At 41.8% G+C, this 15,357-nt stretch overlaps 1 protein-coding gene across 3 annotated transcripts in view; it reads right to left on the bottom strand.

Annotated features, from left to right (window-relative positions):
- Positions 1-15,061, bottom strand: part of TBC1D31 (TBC1 domain family member 31) — a 65,084-nt gene extending 50,023 nt beyond the window's left edge. The window contains exons 1-4 of one of the 3 annotated variants that reach the window (XM_065903222.1): positions 14,825-15,061; positions 8,559-8,705; positions 4,686-4,801; positions 1,098-1,276 (exon numbers count right to left, since the gene is read on the bottom strand). In XM_065903222.1, coding sequence (XP_065759294.1) covers positions 1,098-1,276; positions 4,686-4,801; positions 8,559-8,705; positions 14,825-14,901 — 519 coding nt within the window. In that variant the 5' untranslated portion in view covers positions 14,902-15,061. The remainder of the gene's footprint in view (positions 1-1,097; positions 1,277-4,685; positions 4,802-8,558; positions 8,706-14,824) is intronic. The other 2 variants (XM_065903223.1, XM_065903224.1) reach the window with 2 other exon arrangements.
- Positions 15,062-15,357: the final 296 nt, after the last annotated feature.

Here is a 15,357-nt window from a genome sequence, read left to right as displayed (position 1 = left end):
AAATAATTAAATGTGAGATGCAATCCTGAAAACAGCACTTAGCTAATCAAATAGCAAAAAAAAAACAAACCCTAAAAACAAAAGAAATGGCTTTTTAAAAAGTGATATATGTGTACAATGGAATACTGATGAGCAATACAAAGGTACAAACTACTGGTACGTAAAACAGCAAGGATGAATCTCAAAAACATGATGTTGAATGAAAAAAGGCTTTACACATACCATTACTGAAAAGCTCTACTGTGAAATTTTAGAACAGATAAAACTAACCAACAGTAGAAAAACAGAGGAGTGCTTATCTGGGAAGGGATATGATGGAACTTTCTGGGATGGTGGTAACTATAGGTTTGCACATTACAAATGTATATGCATTTATCAAAATTTAACAAATGAATGCTTAAGACATGCATTAAAAACAAAGTTTACATCAACAAATACTAAACCTGATTAAATGCAGTTAATTAAATGCAGGCTGAAGCACTGATGGGCAAGTATACTGATGCCTGCAATTTACTTAAAAAAAAGAAAGTAAGTTAATAAACTAAGGGACAGACAGATCCATAATATAGTTTACTACTATGTAAGTATGGTAAGGGCTTCCCAGGTGGTTTAGCAGTAAAGAATTTGCCTTCCAATGCAGGAGACACAGGTTAGATCCCCAGACACAGGAAGCTCCCCTGAAGAAGGAAATGGCAACCCACTCCAGTATTCTTGCCAGGAGAATCCCATGGACAGAGGAGCCTGACAGGCTACAATCCATAGTCACAAAGAGTGGGACACAATTTAGCAACTAAACAGCAACAAAGTACCCTACGGTGCAGCAGGATCTAGGCGGTGGGTGTACATGTGCTCACTGTGAGATTCTTACAAATCTATACATTTAGACTTTTTCATAATTGGGTTAAGAAACAAAATCAACCAGCCAAGTAAAAACTATCACGTAACTAAAGCTGAAGTTACATACTATAAATAATAAGTTTTGCTTGTTGCTGACATAACCGAGACAAAGTAAAACATTACTTATAACATCTGTACCCTGCTGGTCCAGAAACTAGCCTGAACAGCACCGCAGACCAAGACGCGCTCCGTCCACTGACCTTCTGTATTCCCACAGACTGGAGAATATTCAGCTTTCTTTTTCTCTGGAAGGTATCCAAGTCCCAGAGCTGTGCTGTATCAGAGGAGGTGGTAATGGCATATCTCCCTGATCCATGCACAGAGATGGAAAACACGGATGATTCATGCCCTCTCATCCAGCTAACCAGCTCCTTGGTGACTGAGGGAAAAAGGCAAACAGCCATACAGGTCAAACCCGGCATTTCATCCAAGAACAGATTCAACTGATGGCCAGGGATCACACGCGGTCCCTTCATCTCCACTAACGTCTAAAAACAATGGAAGCCTGTGACTGGTTGATGAAGTGCGCTGGGGGACACGGTAGTTACGTGGATTATCAGGGAGGCAGGAGGAGATGAGGCTGAAAGGGGTTTAAGAACAGTCTTGAACGTGACATGACAGAAGTCTGGGCTTTCTCTTGAAGTGGTTTTATATGTAAGAATACCGTATCTGGGCTGTTTCAGAAAGAGCACTTTGAAGACATGGTGAATATACTGGAGAGGAGGGAGAGATCACAAAATGACTAGGTAATCTGTTCTGTGCTAACCCAGGCGGCAGATGAGGAGGGTCTCTGCTAAGCACGTGGCAATGGGGAAAGGAACAAACTGAAGAGCTACAAGGGAAAAATCAAAGGACTCAGTGATCCAGTGGCTCCAGTTTAGTTATGTAAACAGGAGGTGATTCTACTATGTGACATAGATACACCAGGCGGATCAGACTTAGCAGTGTGAGAAGAGATAACAGATTTGATTTTTAAAAACTGATTCTGGGTGTGTGTCTGCATGTGTGACACACAGGCAGAGAAAAAAGGTCTGAAAACACCAAAAACTCCCCAAGATAATTATCAGTGGGTAGTAAAACTGCAGTGATTTTTATTTTCTCTTTACATTTTTCTGGGTTTCCAAGTTTCCTATGACAGGCATGTTACAGTTTATGGTCAGATTTGGTTTGTTCCTCCAGAAAGATGCACCTGGGGAGAAGAGCCAGAAAGCCAGATGTAAATCTGGGAAAACATTAAGATACAAAGTAGGTCACACTGAAGGCAGAGGAACAGATAAACTCTTGGGAAGGGAGGATCTGCTTCCAAACACCAGTCTGAAGTCTGGCGTCACTTAATGGGCAATTTTTCATTGGCCTTCAGTGAGAAGAGAAAAATAAGGATAACAAGATGAGTTTTCCCCACATCTAAATGTAAAATACTACCTTTAAATTTATTATATCCTTCTAAGTCTGTTAAAAAACTCCATTTCATGAAGTGATGTGGTTTTTTCCAACGTCAATGAGCAAAATTAAAAGATGACAACCTATGTGGGCTCCTCTACTTTTTCTTTTTAATTGGGTGAAATACCCAACTGGAGTGGGTTGCCATTTCCTTCTCCAGGGGAACTTCTCAACCCAGGGATTGAACGTGGGTCTTCTGCCTTCTAGGCAGACTCCTTACCATCTGAGCCACCAGGGAAGCCCCATCCAAAAGTCTAGGAATCACAAAAGAAATCAGAAAAGTAGACCCAAGAGAGGTTAATAGTAAGAAACTAAGACTTCTGAAGTAAGCTAAAATGTTAAAAGCTATGAAGAAACAAAATGAAAAGTATAAACAGGATTTATAAGATCAGAGGTTACTAGAGACCTTGGAGATAGAAGTCTCAGAAGCCTGGAGTGGGGGGCGCGGAGGAAGAGGCAAGAGTCAGAATCCATGCACGGACGCGGTGAAGAAGCAGGATTTGGCAGTGAAGAAAGGGAGGCAGCTGGGGAGGTGGGAACATCTAAGGAAAGGGCTTTGTTACGAGGGGTTTCGATAAGACAGGAGAGGGTATAAAAGATACAACTAAGATGAGAGAAGAGACTGATGGAATCCAAGGGAAGCAGTCACAGATCAGTTTAAATACTTAGTGTATCAGAAATTCTGTGTCAGCAGTGTTTGTAATACCCAAAACTGAAAACAGTTTCAAATCCACCAAAAGGTAATAGATTAAACATTAATAATCATGGTATAAGGAATTCCCTGGTGGCCCAGCGGTTAAGACTCCATGCTTCCACTGCAGGGGGCAAGGGTTCAATTTCCTGATTGGGGAACTAAGATCCCACAAGCCTGCAGGGTGAGGCCACACAATAATAGTAATTGTGGTATTGCAAGCATTTCTAGAGCAGAATTATTAAGTATTGATCTTAAACACATAAATTTTTCACAAGGGAAGGAAGTGAGTCTACCAAATGATATAGATAGGATGATCACAGATTTGTTAAAATATAAAAAAGGCATATGCAGCAGAGAACACAGATTGCAGAGATGGGCCCCTGATGTAAAAGCACTGTCTGTCTTCGGGCATGATTGCCTTTCCTTCCTGCAGTGAGAGGGTGGTAGTGACTGGGAGTAGGGGCCTGCAGCAAGACTCCCAGACTATAAATCCTGGCTCCGCTGCTTACCAAGCTGTGGAAACCTGGTTAATTTATTTCTGTGCCTCAGTTTCCTCATCTGAAAACTGGGCATAACAACAGTAACCATCTCTGTGGGTTACTATGATCATTAAAATTAATAATATTCACAGAACAGTACCTGGCAAGGAGTAAACACTATTTAAGTGTTAGCCAACGCTATTATTACTATTCTTATAGTTTACAATCTTTCTAAATGTTGTATCTGATACATTAATAACAACAAAAAACAATGCAGTTGAGATTTTTCTTAATAATAAGTTCAATTTATAGAACTCTTTAGTTCTCTATTAAAAAGTGTAATGTGGCAAAAAAATATCAATACACATGTAAAATTTAAAAAATATTTATTCTTGTACATGTGCAGTAAGGAATGTGGCCTTCAAAGAGAGGTATGCATGGCCTTTGTCCAGCAAGCTCTAAACCCTTGGAATTTCCCCAGTGGTGGGAGTGTCTCTGTTATCTGTGGTAGGTCCCTGGACAAAACAGATGGCCTGTGCTACTGACAGAACCTCAGAGCGGGGACTGACCACACCATAACGGCCACCCATGTGAGTGATTAGAAGTCTCAGGCTTTGGGTCTCACACTATCAGCCCAACCTCCAGAGAGGAGGAGGCTGGAAATGGAGTTCAACCAAGCTGGCAACCCAGCACCAATGCAATGGAGCCCCAATAAAGACTCAAGAGCCTGGGTCAATTTCCTGGTGCGGCAATGCTCGGCGCAGATGGCCACATGAGGATGCTGGGCGGGTAATGTGTCCCTGGGGATGACGGAAGCATCCCTTTTGGGAGCCTCCCAGGATCCACCCTAGGCGGCTCTTCCTTTGGCTGGTTTTAATTTGTATCCTTTTGCTATAAATTATTTTTAAAAAACTATAATCATAAGCATAGTGAATTCTGTGAGTCATTCTACTGAATTCTCAAACCTGGGGGTAGCTGTGGGGAACCCTGAATTTGCAGCCTGTTGATCTGATGTGAGGATGGCCCTGGGACCCCCAAACTTGTGGCCAGTGTCTGAAGTGAGGGCTGTCTTGTGGGTTCTGCTCCCTCCCCTCAGACTGTACAGACTGGCCAACTCCCTGCAGTATTTCCATCTACATTTCACTCTGCTTCAAAAAATAAATAGAACTTCTTACCTGTATCAAAACATTTAATAGAATAATCAGCTAACGCCACAAGGAATTCAGACTTCCGATGAAGATTAAAGGCCAGAGCTGTGCAAGCTTGTGTTGTTCGCTGAACAAGATTAAACCTAGTAAGAGATTACTGTGTTAGTATCAGAATTTCTTCCAATAACCGTAAAACTCCACATCAGCGGAGTCCTTAGAGAAGAAGAAAATGAAACCCAGGAAAATGAACTCCCATTTTGGGGGAACAAAAGCAGACGACAAAGAGTGCTACCTGCCATGGAAAGGAGTTTGGATCTTACTTACAATGGATGGGAAGCCATCGAGAACTTTTGAGCAGACCAGAATCACGGCCAGGCATGACTTTTAGGAAGAGGATTCTGGGTATACAATGGAAAGGAAGAATAGAAGAGGTGTCAGAAGTCAAGGGGAGAAAGGTCTGGTGATGCATCAAACGGGGTGAAGAGGGAGGAATCAGGAATCCCTCACATGTGAAGTGGAGATAAAAAGATGTCTCATAAGGCTGTCATGAAGGTTAAATGAATACATGATGATTAAGTGAAATAATGTATGTTTAAGTGCTTAGCAGAGTACTTGGCACCTAGCTAGAGTTTCATTAACCAAAAAAAAATGAAGTTTTCAGGCTCAGGCAAAAGAGGAAGAAGTGTGGCGGTAGGAAATAGTAATTCTAATTTAAAACAGGTAGCATTAAGGACAGGGAGACCTAGCACGCTGCAGTCTATCGGGTTGCAAAGAGCTGGAACGACTGAGCGACTGAACTGAACTGAACTGAACTGAACTGATTAAGGCCTTTGAAAAGCATTTACAGTTGTGCTGTTCAAAAGAAATGGAATACAGGCCATGTGTGTTACTAAAAACTTTCTAGAAGCCACATTAAAAGTTAAAATATATAAAATTAATCTTAACATATTAAACTTAATTTACTGTGTATCTAAAATATTATCATTTCAACATTTAATAGAAAATTATCAGAGATATTCTTTTTTCTCACAGTGAGTCTTCAAAACCCAGTGTATTTTATACCATCAATGCATCTCAACTTGGCCAAGCGACCTCTCAAGGGCTGAGGGCGGTTAGTGGCTACCGAATTAGACAGTGCTATCTAGAAGCTCCCCAGTGGGTGGGAGAAGCAGGTCTGAGTTAACAATGTTCCATGGCAGCTGAAGCCTGAGGCTTGGTGGTAACGAGCTGATTAAAAAGAATACCGAGAATATGGAAAGAAGCATGCTGGGGACAAACGCCCCAGTAGCAGGACAGTAAGGGCAAAGACAGTGGAAAAAGTCAGCAAAGCAAAGGGAAAGTCGATCTCAGAGGCGGAAAAGTCAGGAAAGAGTTGTACCTTGAAGCAAAAGAAAAATTTCATAAAGGATGGAAGACAAGAGTATTTAGTAAGATGAGAACTGAAAAGAGACCACTGGATTAAGCGATCAGGAAGACTGTGAGTGAGCCCACTGTAGTGGCCTTTAGGATTAGACAGGCCTGATCTCATTTCACAGCTACACCACATGTACCTATACTCAGATGTGAATATTTACAGAGAGAACAGGAACAGTGGACAGAATAAAAGAGAGGAACATTCAGGGTGCAAAGTCCCATGGGCAGCCACAGAAGCTAGAGATTAGCAGTGTTAGAAATAAGGATCATCTAGTTTTACAAACTAGTTTTTCAAATGGTTGGACTTAACAGATATATTTGAGTTGTGGTGGGAAGAAGGCAAGGAAGCTTGAGGGTGTCTATTTCCCCATGAATCAGGAGACTAGGTAATCAGATTAAGAGTAGAGTCTGAACACAAGGAACCACAGAAATTGGTCAAGGTTTGGAAAACTCAGAGAAGAATGGAACGACTAAATGACAACAGATATAAGCAAATGAAGTACTAGCATCATTGATGCTGAAGTTCATTGCTCTATAATGGAGTCAATCAACAATTATTTTTATTTTGTTTAGTTTGGGATTTTTATTTTATTTTGTTTAGTGGGAGCAAAGACACAGGTATATTGATTTAATTGGAAACTGGCTGCGTAGTTACGCAAGAGTAATGGGTGGGAGAATTGTGACCATTAGGTAAGGAGTGGAAACAATGATTAACACATTTCTACCCAGAAAATCACAGACAGATAAATCATTTATGAGCTCTTCTTTTCCTGAACTATTTGAGAATAGGTTACCGAAATCACATTTCCTATGAGCAAGGAAATGTTCCTATATAATCACAATAAAATCATCAAAATCCAAAAATTACATCATATATTACTACTATCCAATCCCCAGACCTCAGTTTTGTCCACTGTCCTAAAAACATCCTTTGCAGCAAAGGGATCAGTCCAGATCCAAGCCTTGACTTGTCCTGTGTCTAGGCTCCCTCTGTCTGCAATAATCTTCAGACTCTCTGCATCTTTCATGTCCTTGACCCTTGTGAAGGTCACAAGCCAGTCTTGCTATCCAATGCCCTTAATTTAGCTCTGCCAGCTGGTTCTGCTGATTAGACTCAGGTCACCTGTCTTTGGCAGGAATATGACAGAAGTGACATTATGTTCTTACCACTGCACCCTATCAGGTGGCACACAAACTTTGATTTGCCCCACTACTGGTTATTTTAACTTTAATCCTTTGATAAGGTGGTATTTGCCAAGCTTCTTCACTGCAAAATTACTGCTTTTTTTCCTCTTTAATAAGTATTTTGGGGGGAGGTACTCTGTGACTGCAAACATCCAATCTCATTAAGTTGTTGACTACAGCATGAATTCACAGATTTCCATTTTATTCAGTGGGTTACGAGCCACCACTATCATTTATTTTGAAACTCACTGTCTCCAATCTGCCTAGAGAGAGCTCCTTCAAGGTGACATTTCTGTACTTTGGACACATCTCCATCCTTCTTTGACAGAGTCCTTCTTTCTGGCTACAAAGTGTTGCAGGCTTATCTTGTACCTTCCCTGCCTCCATCCTAAAACTGGCTGTTTCTCCAAGGAGCCCCAATTCCTTGAAGCAGACTGATAATTAGAAAAGAACTGGGCACTGGGTATATTCATTACTACTGGGGTGTTATTGTTTCCAGGCCCTATGAGTGAACAAAGCTAGGAAATTTATGTCCATATAATTTATTCACTTTCTCATACACACACCTCTATTTATTTTTATGTCTGTCTATATATATTCAAAACCAAGGATTCATACAGATAGAACCAAATCCAATCCAGGTCCACAGGGTTTAGTCTAGTTTTCTCCTTTTCCATATCCATAACTCCGCTTTCCAATAGTCAGGAACCTGGCCCCCATTAGCCTTGGTACACTCATTTGACCAAAGCCTCCGTCTTTCCCATGACTGCCCCCATCCCCACACAGACACTTTCTGACTCTCTGGCTGGGCCAGCAGTTTTCCCTTTCCACCTACCCCCACTCCAGCGATGACTACCTCGATCAATTCCCACCTAATTGCATTCTCACTCAATTGTTTGGTAAAGGAAAAGAAGAGGAGGAAGAGTGATGATCAAGTCTGTAAAGATTCCAAGATCTAGTTCACTCTGACAATAATGTACTATATAAAGGCCACGGTGCTTTTTCTAAACAGGTACTAGACATTAACTGATAAACTAGCAATAATGAAGCTTGAAATTTAAGGAAAAACAAGCTATTAGAGACACTGTTAAAACGAGAACTTTAATTCTCTTAAAAAAAAACCAACCATTTTTATCTTTCTATTCTTTCTCACTTTATTGCATCAGCACTAATGGCAGAATTTTACAAAGCATCTGAAATATAGTAAATATTTAATAAATCTTTCTAAATGAATAACCAATAGTAGGTACTAAAATAGTCCAGAAAGTAATTACTTGGTAAATATCCAAAGTATTTGCTCACCTGTTTCCACACAAGTCAAAAACATAGATATTTCCGTGATGGTCCCCAGCAATTAAACAATCACCTGAGCTATCAAAAGCCACGTTCAAAAATCTTAAAACTTTGGGAAGGTAATCCGAAGTGTTGTGAATGATGTTCACTATAATTCTGCCAAAAAACAAACAAAACAAAGAACCATTAAACTCTTTGTCAAGCATTACTTGTTATTATGAAGACTATGCATTGTGTAGTACACCTCACTAGTTTTGAAGTTTTTTGCCTACCCCTTCTTCCCTCTTCTACTGCTCCTCCTTTCCTAGAAGCAACCATACAGTGACTTCTGCAAACTGTACAGGATGTTATTATCAGAGTTGCTACTGTTGGTTTATTCATCAAACACCTAAAAACTCACAAAGCATCAGACACGGCATAAGCCAGGAGATAAGGGTAGTTGACAGACCGAGGCCCTGCCCTTATGAAGCTTTCAGTAGAGTAGAAGAGACAGACACTAAAAAAATAGTTTCCCTAGTGGCTCAGTGGTAAAGAATCTGTCTGCCAATACAGGGAACACGGGTTCCATCCCTGGTCCCGAACGATTCCGCAGAACATGCTGCAGAACGACTAGGCTTGTGCATCAGAGCTATTGAGCCTGTGCTCTAGAGCCCAGGAACTGCAACTGCTGAGTCTTTCCACCACAACTACTGAAGGCTGTGCCCTAGAGCCCGTGCTCTGCAACAGAAACCTGCCCACCACATCTAGAGAGCAGCCCCTGCTCGCCACAACTAGAGGAAAGCCCACGTGGCAACGAAGACCCAGCGCGGCCAATAAACAAATTACTTTTTAAAAATTATTAAAAGAATAAACACACACATGAGCAGATTCATAAGCTGTGATTAAGTGATAGACAACAGGATATGATAAGAAAATGTATTTCTGACCAAGTAGTTGGATTGTTACATCAAGCAACAGACATAAACAATGAAGTACTTAATGAAAAGTAGTCTTATATAAATCATATGTAAGAAAAACTTCAATTCAATATCCTAATTTTAAGATACCCTGATGAGATTTTGTTTTTGTGACTCAAGGGTGTTCCAAATGTACATGAATTTTATTTTCAAGTATATCTGTAATTGTTGTTCAGTCGCTCAGTCATGTCCAACTCTTTGCAACCCTATGAACTGTAGCACACCAGGCTTCCCTGTCCTTCACTACCGCCGAGAATTTGCTCAAACTCATGTCCGTTGAGTCAGTGATGCCATCCAACCATCTCATCCTCTGTTGCCCCCTTCTCCTCCTGCCCTTAATCTTTCCCAGCATCGGGGTCTTTTCCAAGGAGTCGGCTCTTTGCAACAGGTGGTCAAAGTATTGGAGCTTTAAGCTTCAATCTAAAAATATGATTATATCTGTCTAAAGGTATTATTTTTTGAGAAGATCAAGTACCTATATCTGCTGAAAAGAAAACTTACAAAACTTGCAGAACCAATTAACTCCTTAAAATAATACATGTGTGTATATCTGGGTCATGAAGACCAGAGTAACCCCACTCTCTCCTGCATGCATGCATGTTAAGTCGATTCAGTCATGTCCAACTTTGCAAAACCCCATGGACTATAGCATGCCTATATCCCATACCCTCTGTCCATGGGGTTCTCCACACGAGAATATTGAAGTGTGCTGCTGTGCCCTCCTCCAGGGGATCTTCCCAACCCAGGGACTGAACTCGTGTCTCTCATGTTTCCTGCATTGGCAGGTAGGTTCTTTACCAGTAGTACCACTTGGGAAGCTCACTCTCTCCTGCAACAAGTTTTCAAATCATGAAATTTCTTAATTGACTTTTTATGAATTTGAATTTTAATATTAAAAACAATTGCCTCATTACTTCATTTAAAAACCACTAAATTAAGTATATCAAACATTTTCTTTACTTTATTTAAAAATAAGGCTTTTCCACAGTCATCAAGACAGTATGATACTGGCACAAAGACAGAAATATAGATCAATGGAACAGAATAGAAAGCCCAGAGATAGATCCATGAACCTATGGACACCTTATCTTTGACAAAGGAGGCAAGGATATACAATGGAAAAAAGACAACCTCTTTAACAAGTGGTGCTGGGAAAACTGGTCAACCACTTGTAAAAGAATGAAACTAGAACACTTTCTAACACCATACACAAAAATAAACTCAAAATGAATTAAAGATCTAAATGTAAGACCAGAAACTATAAAACTCCTAGAGGAGAAGAATATAGGCAAAACACTCTCCGACATGAATCACAGCAAGATCCTCTATGACCCACCTCCCAGAATATTGGAAATAAAAGCAAAACTAAACAAATAGGACCTAATGAAACTTAAAAGCTTTTGCACAACAAAGGAAACTATAAGTAAGGTGAAAAGACAGCCCTCAGATTGGGAGAAAATAACAGCAAATGAAGAAACAGACAAAGGATTAATCTCAAAAATATACAAGCAACTCCTGAAGCTCAATTCCAGAAAAAGAAATGACCCAATCAAAAAATGGGCCAAAGAACTAAACAGACATTTATCCAAAGAAGACATACAGATGGCTAACAAACACATGAAAAGATGCTCAACATCACTCATCATCAGAGAAATGCAAATCAAAACCACAATGAGGTACCATTACACGCCAGTCAGGATGGCTGCTATCCAAAAGTCTCCAAGCAATAAATGCTGGAGAGGGTGTGGAGAAAAGGGAACCCTCTTACACTGTTGGTGGGAATGCAAACGAGTACAGCCACTATGGAAAACAGTGTGGAGATTTCTTAAAAAACTGGAAATAGAACTGCCATATGACCTAGCAATCCCACTCCTGGGCATACACACTGAGGAAACCAGATCTGAAAGAGACACGTGCACCCCAATGTTCATCGCAGCACTGTTTATAATAGCCAGGACATGGAAGCAACCTAGATGCCCATCAGCAGACGAATGGATAAGGAAGCTGTGGTACATATACACCATGGAATATTACTCAGCCGTTAAAAAGAATTCATTTGAATCAGTTCTAATGAGATGGATGAAACTGGAGCCCATTATACAGAGTGAAGTAAGCCAGAAAGATAAAGATCATTACAGCATACTAACACATATATATGGAATTTAGAAAGATGGTAATGATAACCCTATATGCAAAACAGAAAAAGAGACACAGATGTACAGAACAGACATTTGAACTCAGTGGGAGAAGGTGAGGGTGGGATGTTTCGAAAGAACAGCATATATATTATCTAGGGTGAAATAGATCACCAGCCCAGGTGGGACGCATGAGACAAGTGCTCGGCCCTGGTGCACTGGGAGGACCCAGAGGAGTCGGGTGGAGAGGGAGGTGGGATAGGGGACCGGGATGGGGAATATGTGTAACTCTATGGCTGATTCATGTTAATGTATGACAAAACCCACTGAAATGTTGTGAAGTAATTAGCCTCCAACTAATAAAAAATAAATAAATAAATAAATAAAAATAAAAATAAGGCTTTTGAGACTCACTGGATGAAACAGTAAAATTATTTCTATCTAGTTCCTAACAAAGATTCTTGGCTTGACCAAACTTTAGTCAGCCTTCCGAACCTTCTCCTAGGCCCATCGGTACATTCCCTTGAAAAATCTGATTTTAGCAAGCCTGCTCAGTCAGTTTAATCAGAGCCCCCTACCTTCAATACCATCATTCTTGACACCTGATGGGGTTCCTCATGCTCCATCATCTCCCAACTGCTGTCTGATCACTCTGGCCCATCTTCAGCAAGAATCCTGTGAGGTAGATTTACCCCAGATGTTTTCTCTTGGTAATTTTCCATCCTCTGACCCCTACCTTGCTCTCTGTCTATAACTTACCTCTTGCCCAGGCTATATTTTGAACCGAGCCCAGAACACATCAACTCCAGTCCTACACTGAGACCTTGCTTCCTCTCTTGCAATAATAGTCTTGAATAAAGTCTCTTTTCACCACTTTAACTACTGTCCAGCTCTGGTTTTTCTCTGACATTCCCCAAGCGGAGTTGGGAGAATAAATGTATTGAGACAATAAGTAACAACATCAAGATGTTCCCTGGCAATTAAACTTAGACCAAGCAAGGACTTTTCCCTCCAGTCTTTTTTCTATGATGTTTACTATGTGTGTGTAGATTACAAAATTACATGATCATTGTTCAAAATATGGAAAATATAGAAAGACACTAATAATTTTACCATCATGACATAATCACATTTAATAGCAAAATTCTGTCCTTCTGACTTTTCATATAAATCACACATGCAAGTATTTATTTTAGAACTGTTTTTCAATGGCTCATAATTTGCCTGATGGTGTTCCTCAGTCCTTAAACATAACAAAAACATCAAATATTTACTGAATACCAAGATACATGAGACACTAATTCCCGAAGACAACCTTGCTGTTAAGTACGATTATCTTCACTTACTGCCTAAGATTAACTTGCCCAACGTCACAGAGCTGGTTGGTGGACAATTACTTCAACTGCAGTCCAAGGGACTCCACATTCAGCGCTTCCCAGCCCCCTGCCCTTCTCAACATCATAACAATGGGTGTTAATGAACAAAAAGAAACTATGTTTTAGTGGAAGGAACAGATAAGGACATTTTCACACAAAGGTGAGTCATTTTCTGAATCTTTATGTGTATCTAGATATTAACAGTAAAAAAAAAAAGTATTGTGGGCAGGCATAATTTTTAGAACATTTAGAGAATCTCAGAAGCAGAGGTGGTGTTGGGACTTCCCTGGTGGTCCAGTGGCTGAGAATCCACTTTCCAATGCAGGAGACGTGGGCTTGTTTTAAAGTAGAGGTAGTATTTACATAAACTCCAAATTTGGGAGTGAAAATCTACATGGAAGAATTCCTGTTCCAGACAAAATGTTGCTTCAATGGAGATGATGGGATGGCAACATTGCTGGGGGACTGAGAACAACCAGAAACCAAGGAAGCTAATGGTATCATGTGTAGCACTGCGCTTTTGCAGTTGGCACTCAAAGTCTACTGATTCTTTGAGGAGCAACCAAAGAATCAACAGTAAAATTACTAAAACGAGAAACACATGAAACATGCACACAAGTGAGGCAGTAAAGTCAATGGCATCCTAAGGGATTAAAAGCAGTAAGATTAACACGGCACCAATATGGCACCACTTTGGGACAAAGGCTCCCATTAAAGTCACACAGGAGCATCAAACAAGACAGAGACCAGGGAAAAGAAAGAAAAGGAAGAGCTGGGAAGGAAGGGATGAATGGGCAGAGCAAGGAGGATTCTTAGAGCAGTGAAAATATTTTGTATGAGACCATAATGGTGGATGGGTCATACATTTGTCCAAACCTACAGAATGTAGAACACAAAGACTGAATCTTAATGTAAACAGTGGGATTCGGTTGGTAACCATGTGTCAACACAGGCTGAGCAACTGCAACAAGTGTACTGCTCTGGTAGGGGACATTAAAAAAGTGTGACTAGGCGTGTGTAGAGGCAGGAGATAACATGGGAAATCTCTCTACCTTTCTCTCAATTTTGCTGCGAACCTAAACCTGTCCTAAAGAAACAAAGTCTATTTTTTAAAAAAGCAGCACCAACGCTGACCTTACTAAGAGGCTGACCTACGTTGGATACACATTAATGCATAAACTCCGAGAGAACCAGAAGTTTGTTCCGTTCCACAACTGTCCCCCAGCGCTTAGAAGCTTGGCAAGGAGTAGGTGCTCATCAAATAATTGATGACTAGAATGCTTGCATGCCTGACTGCTAACAATGATTCAAGGAAGGATAAGATTCAAGGACGGCATTTGGAAGAGGAAGAAGTGCATTCTTCTCCGGCCTCCGTTCCTCCTCCTGAGTTCTTTCCCAGATGTTATAATTAACAAATAAGTTACTGAGGATCTACCGCGTGCCAGGAATACCACGGGGATTCTGGGCTAATTAAGGCAGGCAGTCCTGGGTACCATTAGAAGCGCAAATTCCCCAGCATAAATCAGGCCCTCCACGCTGATCCTAATTGAGACCCCTGTCTCCAGGACTGGGAAAGGAGATCTCTAAGGATCATCAAACTCAAGCTACCTGCGTTTATCAGAGGTCATCCAACCCCGGGATCACGAGCAGGATAAGAACCAGAAACCCCGTGCGGTTCCCCGCATCCCCGCCCGAAACCACCCCCCCCCCCCCAACAGACCCGCAAACGCCTCTCCGAAGCCGCGGACCCGCCCCTCGCCAGCCTCCATCCCCCTCCAGCGCGCGCCTCCTCCCGCCGCGGCCTGTACCCGTCCCGAGTGGCCGGGGATGGCTTGCGGTGCCATATCTTGCCGCTCTCCTTGCTGCCCAGGTCTGTGCTCTGCATGTCGCAGCTCCCGCGCGGCCGCCGCCGGGCCGGACAACGGTCCCGGCGCCTTCCCAGCAGGCGCCGCGCTCCCGGCCCGGGAAACTTGAAGCGCCGGCCGAAGCAGCAGGGATCCCCGCGTAGATCGTATCAACCCCGCGCAGGACGCCGATATTTCTATTTACAACTAATCGGGCCTTCCCTCCCAAACTCCGCCCAGCCGACCCTTCCCGCTCCGGACGATGGAATCGGCCAACGACCTTCTCCCTTAGGCTCCGCCCCCTTTCGCGGTCCGCCTCCCAAAGCCTTCTGGGAGTCGTAGTTTTCTTCAGGTGTAACGTGGGCGCGTGGTATCACCTTGGGAATTGCGATCTCTGGGCTCCTCGGTGGGTTTTAGACTCCCAAGGGAAGCAAAGAAAATAATTTTCCCCGGTGGCCCCGGATTGTGTTTCATATTGCGTTTAGGAATTAAGAAGT

Source organism: Muntiacus reevesi, chromosome 12 (genome assembly GCF_963930625.1).
Source record: "Muntiacus reevesi chromosome 12, mMunRee1.1, whole genome shotgun sequence".
Classification (NCBI taxonomy): Eukaryota; Metazoa; Chordata; class Mammalia; order Artiodactyla; family Cervidae; genus Muntiacus; species Muntiacus reevesi.
This window is presented reverse-complemented; position numbering and strand designations above follow the sequence as displayed.